The sequence below is a fragment of the Coturnix japonica genome, unplaced genomic scaffold (genome assembly GCF_054131305.1).
Source record: "Coturnix japonica strain WE unplaced genomic scaffold, WE-NBRP24 Scf040, whole genome shotgun sequence".
Classification (NCBI taxonomy): Eukaryota; Metazoa; Chordata; class Aves; order Galliformes; family Phasianidae; genus Coturnix; species Coturnix japonica.
In genome coordinates, this window is record NW_028188943.1 from 2,741,456 (window position 1) to 2,758,841 (window position 17,386).

At 47.8% G+C, this 17,386-nt stretch overlaps 2 protein-coding genes across 2 annotated transcripts; both read right to left on the minus strand.

Moving 5' to 3' along the window:
• Positions 1-4,373: 4,373 nt before the first annotated feature.
• On the minus strand, positions 4,374-6,176 carry LOC146752989 (zinc finger CCCH domain-containing protein 11A-like). The gene is made up of 6 exons (XM_085531053.1): positions 6,083-6,176; positions 5,833-5,919; positions 5,642-5,746; positions 5,191-5,330; positions 4,946-5,013; positions 4,374-4,467 (listed from the first exon to the last, which is right to left on the minus strand). The coding sequence occupies exons 1-6, from the start codon at positions 6,174-6,176 to the stop codon at positions 4,374-4,376; spliced, it is 588 nt and encodes a 195-aa protein (XP_085387179.1).
• A 50-nt stretch (positions 6,177-6,226) lies between these two features.
• Positions 6,227-17,286, minus strand: LOC146752990 (zinc finger CCCH domain-containing protein 11A-like). Its single transcript, XM_085531054.1, has 4 exons — positions 16,744-17,286; positions 7,198-7,378; positions 6,897-7,016; positions 6,227-6,370 (listed from the first exon to the last, which is right to left on the minus strand). The coding sequence occupies exons 2-4, from the start codon at positions 7,249-7,251 to the stop codon at positions 6,227-6,229; spliced, it is 318 nt and encodes a 105-aa protein (XP_085387180.1). The 5' UTR covers positions 7,252-7,378; positions 16,744-17,286.
• Positions 17,287-17,386: the final 100 nt, after the last annotated feature.

Consider the following 17,386-nt stretch of genomic DNA (forward strand, 5'->3'; position numbering starts at 1 on the left):
TGTGTACCTCCCCGTTGCTCAGCTGTTCCTTCCCTTACTTGGGGATAACGTCATTTATTCAAGATGATGTCCAAACGAGTTTGTTAACAGTCCTCCGCAGTGCTTTAAGCTGTCATAGGTCAGCCAGAATTTCTGAATTTTCTATAGCCATTCCTACACGTTGAAAACACTGCACTGTGCTTAAGCTTCAGCATATGTGCCAGTAAGCACAGTTCCATTAATTCTAGGGGAGTGGGTGAATTAAGCATAGATCTGAAGGCTGCCTTTGCTCAGTGCAGAGATGGAAGGACTCATGGAGATCTGACTTGATATTTTCCCTTCTAGGATAGGAAAGAGCTCCATCAAAGTAAAAAAGGGGGCATTACTTCCCAGGGAAATAAGAGAAGTCTCATTATTCACAAGTGGTGAACTCTCATTTTCTCTCTCAGTCTGCAACCAGGTTGGGTTGCTGTTTCAGTACTGGCTGTTTTATGCAGGAACTCTGCTCCTGAGGTTAATCCAAGTTGTATCCGAGCCCTTCAGAATGAAAGGGAAATAGCAGCACAGAAATATGGTCTGATTCTGACATAAAGAAGTGCAGACCTGGAGATTTAAAATGGATTGTGTGATGTTCAAGGGATTTTGAAGCAAAGACGTCCCCTAGGTAAGATTTGTGGCTGACATGAACTTGAGTGTGGCCAAGTACAAGGCCCTGCACCTGGGTCAGGGCAATGCCAAGCACAGGCACAGGCTTAGAGGAGAATGATTTGAGAGAAGCCTTGACCCTTTTAAGAAGAGTTGGTCTGGAGGGAGGTGTCCCTGCCTATAGCAGGGGCATTGGAACTAAATGACCTTAAAGATTCATTCCATCCTATTGTTTTTCTAACCTTAATTTTGCTTGAAGAGTTTTAGAATAAATGAGATTCTGGTTTCCATGAAAACTGTTTGCAGGGAGCTCCACTGTAGCTAGTAAGTCTATCTTTAAGTTCAAGGGCAATAATGCATTGACTGTGTTGAAGAGAGAAATGAATCAGGAATGGATGATGGTTTATAATAAAACATAATCCTACTTATTTTCCAAGCAAATATGTGTAAGGAAAAGATGCTGCACTCAGTTCTGGAAATACCCTGACAAATATATCTCTAGTGTTTCACAGCTGGAGATATCAAGATTGTTAAACCACTGGAAGATGTGGAAGTGAATGAATATGGGAGTGAATCTTTTGTCTGTGAGATTTCACACGATGAGGTTCAGAGCCAGTGGTACAAAGATGACGACAAGCTGAAGGCTGATGACAACATCAGAATGTGGCAAGATGGTAGGGTGTAAGCGGGGGATCTTTCTCCTGAGTGGGGGGTGGGTTGGAGATCAAGCAGAAAGGACATCTGAAATGAAGTGAAGAAAGTTCAGAAGGGAGTTCCCCTTTTGTTTTTGGACTGAGGTTATGGTGGAACAAGTGACATGGTGGGAAGCTTAGTGTGGGAAGTGTGATGCTATCCCACCATCCCACACTGCCAGGAGCAGGTAGGAAATGAGTGCAGTTCTTTCCAAAGTGGGGGTGACCAGGGCAGTCAGTTCACCTCTCCAAAGGGGTTTTGTCTGACAGTGAGTGTGATCCTTCTGTCTCGGGTACTTTAATGGTGACAGTGGCCGCATTCGGTCAGTCCTTGTAGAAGCCATGTTTAGATTACACTTTGGTGGGGATGTGGATGTGGGGGAATGGGTGGTTTCATTGACATGAGAGAACAGGCAGTGATGCTGTGAAACCAGATGGGTGATGCTCAGCCTGGCCATGTGCCTCAGAACTCTTTGCTCAAGGAAGCCAAGTATAGTTGTGGGTTTGCTCTCAAGAGCACAGTTTGGTAGGGATGAGTTGGAGGTTGGACTAGATGACCTTAGTGGTCTTTTCCAGCCTTAGTGACTCTGTGGTTCTCTGCTTCAGGAAAGAGCTACTCGCTGACTTACACACGTGCCCAAGTCAATGATGCAGCAGAAATCGAATTTGTAGCATAAAGGGCAGAATCTCGTGCCCATCTTACAGTTAAAGGTAACTATGCTTCTGATGATGATTTCGCTTAAATTATGTTATAAACCAGCTAACATCCTTTGCTTTAATGTCAAGGAAGTTAAACACCACCAGGACCTTTGACAGAAATAAAAACTCCTACCTACCTACCTTTGTGCCCACAAAATCTCCAGCTTGTCTTTTGGGATTTACTTTTGCTAAGTAAAACAGATTATTTTCTTAGGAGGTTGATTTTCTACCTTTAGTCTTCAGATTTGTGTTTGAACGTTGAGGGATAAAAAACATAGCTTGACTTTTTCTTCATTTTCTCTGTCTGTTTCAGAAGAGCACAGGTTTTGGGTTTTTTTTAATATATACAATGTTAGGGTATATATATGATGTTAAGTGTGATAAAGAAAATGGAGACATTTGAGTTAGCACACTACTCAAGAGTTCAGTCCCCAGCTTTGCCACTGTTAGAATGATAAGGGCAAGAACATCCTGGAAAAGGAATTTCTCCTAAGTTGAGTCATTACATTTGAGCTACAGAGACCTTTACTAGGTGAAAACTTGTTGTTCAGAGCTAAGTTGCTGTATTTAACCAAAGTATTTATCAGTGTTCGTGTTTCATTGAACCTCTTTTCCATTTCGTAATGCGAGGAGTTTGATATCGGGATGGGAAGGTCATGGTTTGATTTGGATGTTGAACTGGGAATCAGAAGATCTGGGCTCTCTTCAGGTTGTCAGTCTTATTGTCTGACTTCTTAACAACATTCCTTTCTTTCTATTATTTTTTAATGATTTTTTAAGGCATTTTGAGGTGATAGGTGTAGTGTTCATGTGCAGTAATGCTGACGTGAGTAAGTAGGGTGATAATGTACGAGTTTTTTACATTCTTTCTAAATATCTGCTTTCTCTTGTTCCATCCTTCTTAAAGAGCAATCCATTAATCTAGTAAAGGAGCTGTGTGATGAGGATGTGACTGAGCCTGAAGAAGCCAAATTTGAATGCGAGATATCCATTCCTTCTGTGAAACCTCCCAAGTGGTATCTACGTGGGGAAGTCTTACAGGCTGGCAGAAACTTGATTATGCAGCAAGAAGGACAGCCCTCCCGCCCACGTGACCGCTACTATCCAATCACCGTCTCCGCCGCCCCCGCCCCTCGTGGTGCTGTGCTGTCCCGTGGTGCATTGCGCGGTGTCGGTAAGATGGCGGCCGTGAGTCTGAGGCTCTGAGACCTGGTGTGGTGAGTTCAGTGCGCTGCGCTGCAGGCGGAGCGCGGTCCGATCCGATGGAGTAGAAGGACGCTAAAGCCAAACATGGGGCAAAGCAATGGCAATGGCACCCGCAGCACGGACACCCCGCAGCCCTGCCCGGCCCCGCACCTTCATAGATGATCCCGCATCCTCCCCGCTGGGTGGGCGGGGAGGAACGAAAAGGGACGGGATGGGGATGGGATGGGATGGGATGGGATGGGATGGGATGGGATGGGATGGATGGGGTGGGATGGGATGGATGGGGTGGGATGGGATGGGGATGGGGATGGGATGGGATGGGATGGGATGGGATGGGATGGAGATGGGATGGGGATGGGATGGGGTGGGATGGGATGGGATGGGATGGGGAACGGGAGGGAATGGAAAGGAACGTAAGGGCTGTGCCAGCAATGCCGCCGCCAGAGGCCGCCCAGGCCTCGACCACCGGGGTACCACGAAGCCACGGCGGCTGCTGGGGCCGCTCCCTGCACAGCGGCTTTGCCCCCAGCTCCTGAATCCCCCGTCGTTGTGTTCCCCCATGAGCCCCTGCCCTGAGTGCTGTGCTTCAGCCTCAGTTATTGAGCCCACTGTTACTGCCTTCTCAAAGGGTTGCCCAAGGAATCAGAACAGCAGAGCTCCCATTGGGCCCAAGGCAGAGTTTTGCTGAGGGTGAAGGAAGGAGGAAGTTTCAGCCCTGGATGGACGCCGTTCTGTGCCCACAGAGGAGCTTTGTGCCCTCGATGCTGAAGCAGCACCCAGAGCTGGCGGCGGGTGCAGGACCTGAACTCAGAGCCACAAGGAAATCAGAACAGGATGCAGTCAGTGCTGATTGTCACTGCTTTGACTCGGCTTTAAGACTCTGTGCAGAGTCTCAGAAATACCCACAGAGTAACAACAAAAAGGAGCAGGGCTGGAAAGGAACAGGGCTGGTTTTAATTGTTGTTGTTTTAAACTGTCCAATCAGGCGATGGTGTTAAGCCGTCATGTCGGACAGGTCCAGAAGGAGCTCATCCACATCCTCAACGTCACATCAGTTTCTCCATCCAGTTCTTCTGTGAGCTCCATCAGAAGCTCCTCAAGGTTGTTGTCTTCAGTGATGGCTGCTTCCCCCGCCCCTGTGCAGCTCAGCTGCTAATTTTCTGCCCCTTGTGAGGAACATGATGTAGTGTTGGATTCCTCTGGCTGTGCCATGGGGTCTGCGTGGCTTCCTGGGAGCAGCTCCAGACTTGTGGGAAGGAAAAGAACAATCTACGTGACATTTCTGAGATGTGCTTTCAGCTCTGAGTTCTGTAGTTGACCCTCCCGCCCCTCACACCCACATAGGGATGGTGATTCGATTAACCTGCGGCTGCCTTTGGAGTTAAGGAAACCAGCAGGTGCCTTTTTCATCTGTTCAAGTAGAGCAGTTTGAGTCTGGCAATCAGGGGCTGGGCTTTGTAGCAGAAACACATTGCCACCCTCACTGCTTTGTCTGTAAACATGTCAAGAAATCATCCTCTGCAAAATCCTGCTTGCTGGCTGAGGTACTCTTCCCCATGAACTCAGCAGAGGTTTTGACAAAGCAGTTTCAATGATCTCAGATGACCTCTTCCTTTGTTGCATTATGCCATGACACATCTCAAACACCCCATTTTCCCCCAGTGTGAAAGAACTTCTGTCTGATGGGAAAAGGGCATTAAGGAAGAACAAGTTGTGGTCATCACCTGCTTGGAAGCTTTATGACTTCGGTGCTGAGCACGGTGTATTCGGGCGGGACTGAAGCAAGAGTCTCCTAGGAAGAAAAAAGACAGAGTATGAAGCACGGGTCAGAGTTTCCACAAGTACCTTGTGAGACATCTGCTGCCTTCAAGGGAAACAGAAGAGCTGTAGAACACTTGGAATTTCTTCCTTTTCTTCAAGGGCAATGTAAACCTTTCATATCCACTACTGCTTTTGCCACTGCTCTTACCATTGGTAGTTTTTTAGCTGGGGACTCATCCGCATCCTCAGCAGCAGATGGATGAATTTCTGCTGCTTTTCGTTTCTGTCTCCGCGTTGGGGGGAAGGTGTTTTTCCAATCAATGGGCCTCACAGAGACCCTGCGCCCACCTAAAGTAAAAGGAAGAGAGAGCTGGTACTGTCTTGCTGCGCCTCAAGAGAGATCAAGTTCTCTTATCAGTCCCACCACCCTTCCACAAAGTTAAATACATTTGGCCAGTGGAATTGCATTGCCCTGTCCGGGATTCTCAGCCATGTTTTGCACACGGTCATCTCTGTGTACCAACAACGCATACAAAGGAACAAAGAAACCCAATAGCTGCACTCAGTAATAATCCAGGGCAAGGAAAAGTCTGACAGAGAGCAATGCAAAATGACAGCACTGCTTTTCTGAGGCACCGTAACGAGCTCCTCGTGCTCACCTTTAACTCTTTTCTTGCAGGGTGATTCCCCTGCTTTTCCCTTCTCCTCCTCCGACCGTTTGCGTTTTAGTCCAGCTGGGCCATGGGAGGAAACTGGGATGTCAACTGCAGAGAAGAGTCCCAGGAAAGAACAGTCAGATCTCAGTAGAAAAACAGTGCATCAAACCCAGGAGCCTGTTGAGTATCTGTACCTCTCTCTGGTGCCTTGTCAACCTCTGTCTGGTTCCCCAGACTTTTTGCAAGGCCTCTCTTTGGAGGAAGGCCAATGGTGTCAACTTCTGGCAGAAAAGAAACAAGGAATGATTGATGAGCGTCTCTTTGGGGGCAGGTTTGAGCACAGTCAACCACAAGCTTCACATTTTCAAGCACTGTTTGTTACATTTGCCTTCCGCTGCCCAAATGCTGTGCAGTCAGCACAGACCTGCAGTGCATCTTCCTCACTCCAGAAAAAGCCCAGCGCTGCTCTGACAGCCAAAGCACAGACGGATATTTCACTATCACGACTCTCCCCTGCCTCCCCAATGAATGGTGACATGCATCCTGCACCCGCTCAGAACTGACATTCAGAATTGAGCCTTTCATGCTTCACGCCATCGGACACTCACTGTGGCTCAGCAGCGCAGTCGGTCTGTTCCCACCGCGTTCCTTCAGGTGGCGAAAGGCGCAGTGTGGTTTCTGGCAGCCTCCGGGCTGGTTCTCCCAGAAGCAGGGAATCAAACTGCGCTGCTTCTGCAGAGAGAAGGAAAGGAAGGGCCATGGAAACAGGCACATCAGGTCTGCAGGGAGATGCCGCGCTCCAACAGCCATCAGAAACCATTGTGTGGAGCCTTAGCTCTGTACCCTCATTTCCTGCCCCTCCTTTCACTACTCCAAGCAGCCAGAACGAACTGCTCTGGAGAAATCCGGGACGGAGAAGGCCCGATAGGGCACAACCGAGCCCTGCTGGCAGGAGGGCAGTGCCACTCTCTCCTACCACCCAGCTCCAGCAGCTTTAGGAGGCTGAGCAATGCGAGCTTTTTGCATCTGGGGAGAAAATGCTTTTGGCTCCTAATGCAAACATCTCCCGCTGTGATATACCTAAGGCACTGAATTCTCTGCCTTCTTTACCTCCTCCCAGTCCCCTCTAGAAACAGAAACCAGTAAGATTTTCACAGCAAACATATCCAGCCTGCAGAAGTGCATTCAGCCCAACCACAGCCATGAAAAGTGGTGTTGTAGACTAAGCTGGAAAGCACATCTTTAGGCAAACACTCACATCAATCCTCATGTGACGGAACTTGCAGTTTCTATTTGAGCAGCCGCCCTCCATCCACAGTCTGCAGACTCGTTCGCTCCCCAGAGCCGCTTCACAGTGGCGGAAGGGGCAGCTGTCTCCCTGCAAGCACAAGGAAACCACAGGAAAATAAGAGCACAGCCTGAAACGTGTCCATGCCATTAACCCAGGCTGTTAGCAGCGCTATGAGGGTAACATCACCAGCAGGTCTCCCCTGCTCCACCCCTTTCTCTTCAACATGAGGAAATGGAAGAAAACCCAGGCAGAAGAAAGTCAACCATACCTTAGTGCAGGTGGAGTAGAAGTAGAAGTAGCAGTCGCCTCTTTGCTGAGACATGGTGAAATTCTTAGAGCCCGTCTGGGTTATCTCCAGAGGAATTCCCTGCTCTTGCAAAGAGACGGTTGTGCTCGAACTGCTTGGATCCCCAAAGAGTCCTCTCGGACCGGAACCCTACAGGAAGTGCCTACAAGGGAAGAATTATGAGGAATAAGCATTTTCCCAGCTTTCTTTTGATGCAGTTTGGGCTCTCGAGGAGGGCAATGCCTTGGAAGCAGCTGGTTGCAAGAACTGTGCCAGCTCTGGAACCAATGTGTGTCTAAGTGCCATGACTTCCCCAGCAAGTGCTGTTCTCCATCCCACCAGCAGTTATATACCTTGCAGCATACATTTTGTGTTCCTGCCATGAGAAGGACTCCATCATCTACCCGTGCTGCAGCTGCAGTGGATGCAGTGCTACCACTCACACGTTTGAGAAACCTCCAGTTCTGGCTTACCCGGGCACAGCTGCAGTTCTCCTCCCTTCCAGCTAACACACCAGTGCAATGGCTGGGCAACACCGTCAGTGAGAGCAGGTAGCACCAGCAGCCACCACCACCGTCACTGCCAGCCGGGACGAGGGCTGACACAGCGTGTCCACACTCTGCGCAGCACTCACGGCTCTGGCACTCACTGGTGGCAGCCGCGGCCCCAGGCAGCGCTTGTGAGCTCACTGTGCTTGTGATGTCACTGCACAGCCCACGGCCCAGCTCAGCACCTGGATCTCACCAGGACTTCAGGGGGTTCTGTTAAAAATGTGCTGGATCCGGGGGTCAATAAAGCACAAGTTGCACTCCATGAAGTCTGTTCTCTCCTTCCCTTCTAATGTCTAAAACAAAGGCTGGGGACCAGCAGCAGTTCTGCAGGGCTGTAGCAGCGATGCTCAGTCACGGCTTGAAGCAGAGATTGAGCACCTGGTGGGATGGCAGGGCCAACCCAGGGCAGCTCAGGCACATGCAAACCCCTCCCAGACATCACTGAAGGGTTGGCAGTGCAAGTGAGGGTGTCTGACTGGAGATCACTGCCTGCCTGAGCCCTTCCAATGGTCAGCAGTTTTTTCCTTCCTTTCTGTGCCCACAGCTGCTGCACTTGGGCTTATCCTCACCTGCTGCAGCCCAGGACTTTGATACCCCATTATCACTGCTGTGCTTTCCATTGCACTGCAGCATCACACAGGGCAGTAATGGCAGTTCATCATCCTCACCAAAATGTGTGACAGAATCTCACAAGGAATCAATTTCCCCTGTGTCATGGTTTAATAATTTTGTATTTTTTGCTATCAGTATTCCACATCATAACATCATATAAAGCATGAATAATTTTACTGAATCTGCAACTTACAGAAGAAGACTACATCTCCCAGGGAACAACGCGATAGGTCACGGGACCTGGACTCTATATTAACTCTGTCGCAGAACAGACTGACGTCTTTCGAGTTCTGGCGTTCAGGGGAGTGTGTGGGAGCCTTCAGCCGTTCGCCTAGATTTACAGTAGGCCTCTCGGTTACGGGACTCATTCTCTCTCCTATTTTGCTTGATTCGTTAGCTCAATTTTCAATTATATTGTATTATATTGTGTTATCCTGTATTTCGATATAGTATTTAGTAAATAAGTGTGCCTCCTTAGATCGTTGCCGCTGTTTTCTTTTCCTAATTAATTTTTTTCCTTTCGGCCTAGGGCCCCTCCGGGGCCCACGGCCCCTGTCACGGGCGCAGGTGGATTTTTAGTTCAAACCGTGACAGATTTTGGTGGAGAATGCGGGCAATTTGAGTTGCTGTTTTTCTGTGTTTTCTTCTGTTGCTCTTTTAGCTTTTAACAGAGCTACGAGTTTTTTTCCCTGTTAAGGAGCTATCTCGTGTTTGCGGTTCTGCACCTGCGAGCTTGACCTTGAAAGTCCAGGCGGACTGCCAATACTCCGGTATATTTTATAAACACTGCTGAGCTTTGTTTTCTTTTACTTTTTTCTCTCTATTGGAGGAAAAAAAAAAAAAAAAATGTTTTCTCTACTAAATTTGTTTTACCAGGGACTGTGTGCCATTGGTTCCTTTTTTGAGACGCTCCGAACATATTGGGCCATGTTTAAGCTAGCCACTTTTTCTTATGGAGCTATACAATTGTATAATGGATTGAAAGCATGGTTAGCAATGCTCACTTCGTATCTGCATACAGCTCCAGAGGGAGCAACTAATGCAACTAATTATACAGAAATGGTGATTTTTAAGCGTGCTCCTCTTTCTTTCTATGAATCCTTTATGCAGTTTTTGAATGATCAGTGGGCCACACTCTTAATCTCCCTGATCTTACTGTTGATTATTGTAATAATCTCACTCAGTATCTGGATTTATAACATCCGGAGGAAGTCTTCCCTAGAACCAGAGAATACTGAGTGGCAGGGAATTGAAGAGATTCTCAAAGGACAGACATCTTCAGTGTTATGGAGCTTCACTCCTGAACACTTGAAGAATCCTGAGAGTTTGATTGCATATTTGAGACAGGAATGTTGTGGCTCAGGCAGATCTCAGGAGGCACAAATGATTTTGGGCCTAGCTAATGCTTATCGGGCCTTAGTCAATACCATTCCTGAGAGGGAAGTTTTTGAAGCTGAGAGAGAGAGTCTCAGGGCCGAGAAGGAGAGTCTTAGAGCTGAGGCAGAAAAACTTTGGACTGAGAAGGTAGAGAGAGAAAAAGCTTTTGAAGCTGAGAGAAAAGATCTCTTGTACCAACGAGACTCAATCTGGTACGAGAAAGAGAGTCTTAGAGCTGACGCAGAAAAACTTTGGGATGAGAAGGTAGAGAGAGAAAAAGCTTTTGAGGCTGAGAGAAAAGATCTCCTGTACCAACGAGACTCAATCTGGTACGAGAAAGAGAATCTTAGAGCTGACGCAGAAAAACTTTGGGATGAGAAAAGCTCCCTGCAATCCCAACTCAACACTCTCCAGTCCGAGCACAGCGCCCTCCGGTCCGAGCACGACACTCTCCAGTCCGAGCACGGCGCCCTCCAGTCCGAGCACGACACTCTCCAGTCCGAGCACGGCGCCCTCCGGTCCGAGCACAATACTCTCCAGACTGAGCGCGATGCCCTCCGGACCGAGCACAATGCCCTCCAGACCGAGCACAACACTCTCCAGTCCAAGTATGACGCCGTCCAGTCTGAGTGCGGCACCCTCCAGGCCAAGCATGATGCCTTCCAATCCAACTGCGACACCCTCCAGTCCGAGCACAATACTCTTCAGTCTGTGCATAATGCCCTCCAGTCCGAGCATAACGCTCTTCAGACTGAGCACAATGCCCTTCGGACCGAGCACAACACTCTTCAGTCCGAGCATAATGCCCTCCAGTCCGAGCATAACGCTCTTCAGACTGAGCACAATGCCCTCTGGACCGAGCTCAACACTCTCCAGACTGAGCACACTGCCCTCCAGGCCGAGCATAACGTCCTCCGGTTCGGATACAACACTCTCCAGTCCAACTACAACAGCCTCCAGACTGAGCTTGGTGCTGTCCAGTTTGAGCGGAACGCTCTCCGAGACCAGCTATGTGCCCTCCAGGGTGAGTTGAATGTATTTAACCAACTACCAGGGGCACATGTAGTCCAATTTGGCCAGCCATTGGGGGCACATGTAGTCCAATCTGACCAGCCACCGGGGGCACAGGTAGTCCAATTGGACCAACCATCTGGGACACCAGATACAATGTTGGTTGCCCCTGTAAGAGGGCGAAAGACAAAAAAAGTTTCAACTCAGTTAGAGAAAATGCAGAAGGAGTTAGAAGAGCGGAGGGAGTTAGGAGAGCAGGACTCAGGAGACTCAGGGGAGCAGGGGGAGTCAGAAGACCAGAAGAAGTTGGAGGAGCAGAGGATGTTAGAGGGGTATAAGAAGATGATAGAGGAGCAGAAGATGATAGAGGAGCAGAAGATGATAGAGGAGCAGAAGAAGTTAGAGGAGCAGAGAAAGTTAGGAGAGAGGAAAAAGAAGGAGGGTTACCTGGAGGAAATAACACAAGCATCAGGGTCAGGGTCAGAGTCAGAAGAGGAGCCAAAAGCTCCTTTTTCTTTACGAGAATTTCTCAAGTCCAAACTCGTAGATGGGGCAGCCTCATCAACACAGTTGCCACCATCAACACCTGGGACTCTTGATAGAGCAAAAGGTGAGCAAAGTATTACGACCATTATTGATCGATCTTTTAAACTGAGTGAAATTCGAGATCTAAGAAAGGATTACACACGTCAGCCAAAAGAAAATATGGTCACTTGGTTACTTCGCTGCTGGGACAATGGTGCCAACAGTGCATGGCTCGATGGCAGTGAAGCTCGCCAACTGGGTAGCATTTCCAGGGACCCACGTGTGGACAGAGGTATTGGCACATGCCAAAATCGGTCCTACACCCTCTGGAAGCGGATGTTGATAGCAGTAAGAGATAGATTCCCCTTTAAACGGGACTTGGAGCCTGAGAGAAAGAAATGGACTGATATTGAGAAAGGTATCCAGTTTTTGAGAGAAAATGCTCTGGTGGAAATGCTATACAGCCGCGAGTTCAATCGTAATGATCCAGACCAATTACATGATCCCGAAGCAGTCCGCGTTCCACGACAAATGTGGCGTGACTTTACAAAAGCAGCTCCAGAAAAGCATGCCAGTGCACTTGCATTAGTATATGGCAAAGGGGACAGGAAACCCTTTGTGAATGAACTAATTGGCAAACTTCAGGAACTTGAATTATTTATAAGCGCCACAGAAGTTAATCTGTATACTTCAGCCATTGTCAAAATTGTGGAAAGGTTAAACGAAGTGGAGGGAACACAAAATGATATTATTGACAAATTGGCTAATGTGCCTGATGTAGATGAATCCACGGTGGTACAAGATGATGGAAACCAGGATTTCCACAATCGCCTATTGAGGAAGCTAAACAACATGAGTTCCTCTCGACCTGTATCATCGAAAATCTCAACCATTAAAAAGAGACGTCCTCGTATTCAAGCAAATGACGATGATAAGTCACCTCGAATCAACAATGAGACTACACGTCTCGCCTTGTTGCTTTTCCTCTGTAGTCATGGGGAGGACATGAAGAAGTGGTGTAATTCATCCACTTCTGCACTTCAGGCACGAGTGAAAGAATTACAAGGTGAAACAACTACCAAGGTGAACTCTTCCAAGAAGGAGAGAGTTCCAGTTGCTGCAAGTCAACGAGGTAAACAATAGAGGGGCCCTGCCCCCAGCCAGGGGGGGGAAAGGGACAACAGAGTATACTGGACTGTGTGGATTAAGTGGCCTGGCACATCTCAACCACAGAAATATAAAGCCTTGGTGGACACTGGTGCACAATGCACCCTAATGCCCTCAAGTCACCAAGGGACACAACCAATATATATCCATGGAGTGACTGGGGGTTCCCAAGAATTGACTATGTTGGAGGCCGAAATAAGCCTCACTGGTAAAAACTGGCGAAGGCACCCTATTGTGACTGGTCCAGAGGCTCCATGTATACTGGGAATCGATTACCTTAGGATGGGATATTTCAAGGATCCCAAGGGGTATCGATGGGCCTTTGGGATAGCTGCTGTAAACACAAATGGTGTTAAGCAGCTGTCAACTTTACCTGGTCTGTCAGATGATCCTTCTGCTGTGGGGTTGCTCCAGGTAAAAGACCAAGAGGTACCAATTGCCACCAAAGTGGTTCACAGACGGCAGTACCGCACCAATAGGGACTCATTGCTCCCCATTCACAAGCTGATTCGCCAATTAGAAAATCAGGGAGTGATTAGCAAAACGCACTCGCCTTTTAACAGCCCCATATGGCCAGTGCGTAAAACCAGTGGGGAATGGAGGCTGACGGTAGATTACCGTGGCCTGAATGAAGTCACACCTCCATTAAGTGCTGCTGTACCAGACATGCTAGAACTCCAGTATGAATTGGAGTCAAAAGAAGCTAGGTGGTATGCCACCATTGATATTGCTAATGCCTTCTTTTCCATCCCATTGGCTGCAAAATGTAGGCCACAGTTTGCTTTTACCTGGAGAGGTATTCAGTATACCTGGAACCGTTTACCCCAGGGGTGGAAGCACAGCCCAACAATTTGCCATGGATTGATCCAAGCTGTTTTGGAACAGGGTAATGCTCCTGAACACTTGCAGTATATTGATGACATTGTAGTGTGGGGCCATACAGCAGCAGAGGTTTCCAAGAAAGGGAAACAGATAATCCAAATTCTTTTGAAAGCTGGTTTTGCCATTAAGCGCAGCAAGGTGAAGGGGCCTGCCCAGGAAATCCAGTTCTTAGGTATAAAATGGCAAGATGGACGTCGTCACATCCCAGCAGATGTGATTGACAAAATCACTGCTATGTCTCCGCCCACAAATAAAACAGAGACCCAATCTTTTCTGGGAGTAGTGGGCTTTTGGAGAATGCATGTCCCAAACTACAGCCACATAGTGAGCCCTCTCTATCAGGTAACACGGAAGAAGAATAATTTCTCATGGGGTCCTGAGCAGCAGCAGGCTTTTGAGCAGATAAAACAAGAAATAGCCCGTGCCGTGGCCTTGGGGCCAGTACGGACGGGACAGGATGTGAAGAACATCCTCTACACTGCTGCTGGAGAGAAAGGTCCCACCTGGAGTTTGTGGCAAAGAGCCTCAGGAGAGACCCGAGGCCGACCCCTAGGATTTTGGAGTCGAGCATATAAAGGGTCTGAGGAGCGCTACACTCCGACTGAGAAGGAGATCTTAGCCGTGTATGAGGGGGTTCGGGCTGCTTCTGAAGTAGTTGGGACAGAGGTTCAGCTTCTTCTAGCACCTCGCTTGCCAGTAATTAACTGGATGTTTAAAGGACAGGTTCCCTCCACCCATCATGCTACTGATGCCACTTGGAGTAAGTGGATTTCATTAATTACTCAGCGAGCTCGAATGGGAAAACTCAGCCGTCCTGGAATTCTAGAAGTGATCATGGACTGGCCTGAGAGTAAAAAAAAAAAACACCACCTACAGAAGAGGTATCACGTGCTAAAGAGGCACCACCATACAATGAGCTACCAGAAAACGAAAAGAAATTTGCCCTATTCACAGACGGATCATGTCGTATTGTAGGGAAGCATCGCAGATGGAAAGCTGCTGTATGGAGCCCCACACGACAGGTTGCAGAGGCCACTGAAGGTAAAGGAGAATCAAGTCAATTTGCAGAGGTAAAGGCTGTTCAGCTGGCTTTAGATGTGGCTGAACGGGAGAGGTGGCCAATGCTTCATCTTTATACTGATTCATGGATGGTGGCAAATGCCTTATGGGGGTGGTTGCAACAGTGGGAGGATGATAATTGGCAACGAAAGGGTAAACCTGTTTGGGCTGCTGAACTGTGGAAAGACATTGCTGCCCGAATAAGGAACATTGTTGTAAAGGTGCGCCATGTAGATGCTCATGTGCCTAAAAGTAAGGCTACTGAAGAACATAAAAATAACCATCAGGTTGATCGAGCTGCCAAAATTGAGGTGGCTCAAATAGACTTGGACTGGCAGAACAAGGGTGAATTATTCCTAGCTCGGTGGGCCCATGAGACTTCAGGTCATCAAGGAAGGGATGCAACATATAAGTGGGCCAGAGACCGAGGGGTGGACTTAACTATGGACGCTATTGCTCAAGTTATTCATGATTGTGAAACATGCGCCATAATTAAACAAGCCAAGAGGATGAAACCTCTTTGGGGGGAAGGGCGATGGCAAAAGTATAAATATGGAGAGGCATGGCAGGTTGATTATATCACCTTGCCACGATCTCGCAATGGTAAGCGTTATGTACTCACCATGGTGGAGGCGACCACTGGGTGGCTCGAAACATACGCAGTACCCCATGCTACTGCCCGAAACACCATATTAGGGTTGGAAAAGCAAATCCTGTGGCGGCATGGCACTCCAGAAAGAATTGAATCAGATAATGGGACCCATTTTAAAAATTCCCTTGTAACCACTTGGGCCAAAAATCATGGCATTGAGTGGATTTACCATATTCCCTATCATGCACCAGCTTCTGGTAAGATTGAACGATTCAATGGGTTGTTGAAAACTATGTTGAAAGCAATGGGTGGCGGAACGTATAAAAACTGGGAGAACCATTTAGCAGAAGCCACCTGGTTGGTCAACACTCGAGGATCTAGTAATCGTAATGGTCCTAACCAATCCAGCTCCCTACGTACCGTGGAGGGAGATAAGGTTCCTGTAGTACACATAAAGAGCGTGTTGGGAAAGACGGTTTGGGTCCTTCCAGCGTCTGGAAAGGGCAAACCTCTCCGGGGTACTGTCTTTGCCCAGGGACCTGGGTGCACATGGTGGGTGATGGACAAAAATGGGAATGTTCAATGTGTACCACAAGGGAATTTGATGTTGGGGGAGTGCAGCCAATGATTTTCCTGTAAATATATAGGTAGAGTCTCAGAAAATATTTCAATTAGGTACAGAATAGTTCAATTAGGTATAGGACTTAAGATAGAGTGGATTAATGTTAAGGAAACACTTTTTCTCTATATACCTTAATTAGGCATTCTGTAAGCAAGTTTTCCATCTGGACTCTATATCCTGCACTGGCCATGCATGTGTAGAGCACACATGGAAAGAAATATAAGTCAAAAGGAAATCTGCTGTGGTGGCTGGGAAAGGATGAGTGCACCTTGATGTGGGGGACGCCCTACTAGCGCTGCCTTTCCCCTCTACCGCTGACGTTTTCCTTTTTCTGGCAGTTTTGCCATTTTCTCAAAATTAATAAATAGTAGGTTAGGTTATAGAGTTTTGTTCTCAACTTAGGGATTTGTATGGAATAAATATAAATTGTTGAGAAAAATAAGGTTGCTGATTATTCACAATTATACATATGAGTGTGTATGTATGTATAAACATAATGTAATGATGTAGAATAAGGGGTGGAATGTCATGGTTTAATAATTTTGTATTTTTTGCTATCAGTATTCCACATCATAACATCATATAAAGCATGAATAATTTTACTGAATCTGCAACTTACAGAAGAAGACTACATCTCCCAGGGAACAACGCGATAGGTCACGGGACCTGGACTCTATATTAACTCTGTCGCAGAACAGACTGACGTCTTTCGAGTTCTGGCGTTCAGGGGAGTGTGTGGGAGCCTTCAGCCGTTCGCCTAGATTTACAGTAGGCCTCTCGGTTACGGGACTCATTCTCTCTCCTATTTTGCTTGATTCGTTAGCTCAATTTTCAATTATATTGTATTATATTGTGTTATCCTGTATTTCGATATAGTATTTAGTAAATAAGTGTGCCTCCTTAGATCGTTGCCGCTGTTTTCTTTTCCTAATTAATTTTTTTCCTTTCGGCCTAGGGCCCCTCCGGGGCCCACGGCCCCTGTCACGGGCGCAGGTGGATTTTTAGTTCAAACCGTGACACCCTGCAAACAGCCACTCGGAAGGGCCTCCATTGAGCTGGGAGCTCCTCCCCAGCCCAGCTGTTCTGCTCAGACTCCTTCCAGCAGCCGCCCAGCACCAAACCCAGCTCACCTTATTGGCCTGGTCAGTCCGGGCTGTGCCCAGCTCACACACACGCCGCAGCGGTGCCTGCAGTGGGCTCGCAAAGGATGATCTCCAACAAGGAACGCTCACAGCTCAGTGTCTGTGTGCAGCACGCTCACCAGAGCACCAGCTCTGCTCGACAGCTGGGGGCCAAACCCTCCCAACCCAGCAATGACTGTGACCTCACACAGACCCACATCACTGCTGCTCTTTCATCATAAACACAGGCAGCCAGCACCTCCTAGATCCAATTGTAAGAGACCAACACAAGGGTCACCCAGTGGGGTTATCTGAAGTAAAGTAACAGAGAACTGAGGTGACTCTTGTCACAACACTGGGAATGGGGACCAAACCTTCAGGCCAGGTTTCTTGCAGTTAAGATTCCTCAGAGGGAGGTTTGCAGTCCCAGAGAAGCCCATGAGCTCCTCTGCACGATGCTCGGAGCAGAGCTGCCTCGTGATTCATCAGTGCTCCATTCCATAACTAAGTACATCTCAGATGAAATAATAATATTTCATGGTCACTTCTTCCTTTCTGTGAGACAAGCCTTAAATGTGTCTTTTTAAAGTCGCCGTGCACCGAATCTACAGCATGCTAGCAATATAGGTAGGTATAATGACATCACATAGAA

Coding starts and splice junctions, on each gene's coding strand:
- LOC146752989 (XM_085531053.1), bottom strand. CDS start 6,176: ATGTCACCATTCATTGGGGAGGCAGGGGAGAGTCGTGATAGTGAAATA. Junction 5,920..6,082: donor AGCGCTGGGCTTTTTCTGGA/GTGAGGAAGATG, acceptor CTTTTCTGCCAG/AAGTTGACACCATTGGCCTT. Junction 5,747..5,832: donor TGACAAGGCACCAGAGAGAG/GTACAGATACTC, acceptor TCTTCTCTGCAG/TTGACATCCCAGTTTCCTCC.
- LOC146752990 (XM_085531054.1), bottom strand. CDS start 7,251: ATGTCTCAGCAAAGAGGCGACTGCTACTTCTACTTCTACTCCACCTGC. Junction 7,017..7,197: donor TCTACTCCACCTGCACTAAG/GTATGGTTGACT, acceptor TTGTGCTTGCAG/GGAGACAGCTGCCCCTTCCG. Junction 6,371..6,896: donor TCCGTCACATGAGGATTGAT/GTGAGTGTTTGC, acceptor TTCTCTCTGCAG/AAGCAGCGCAGTTTGATTCC.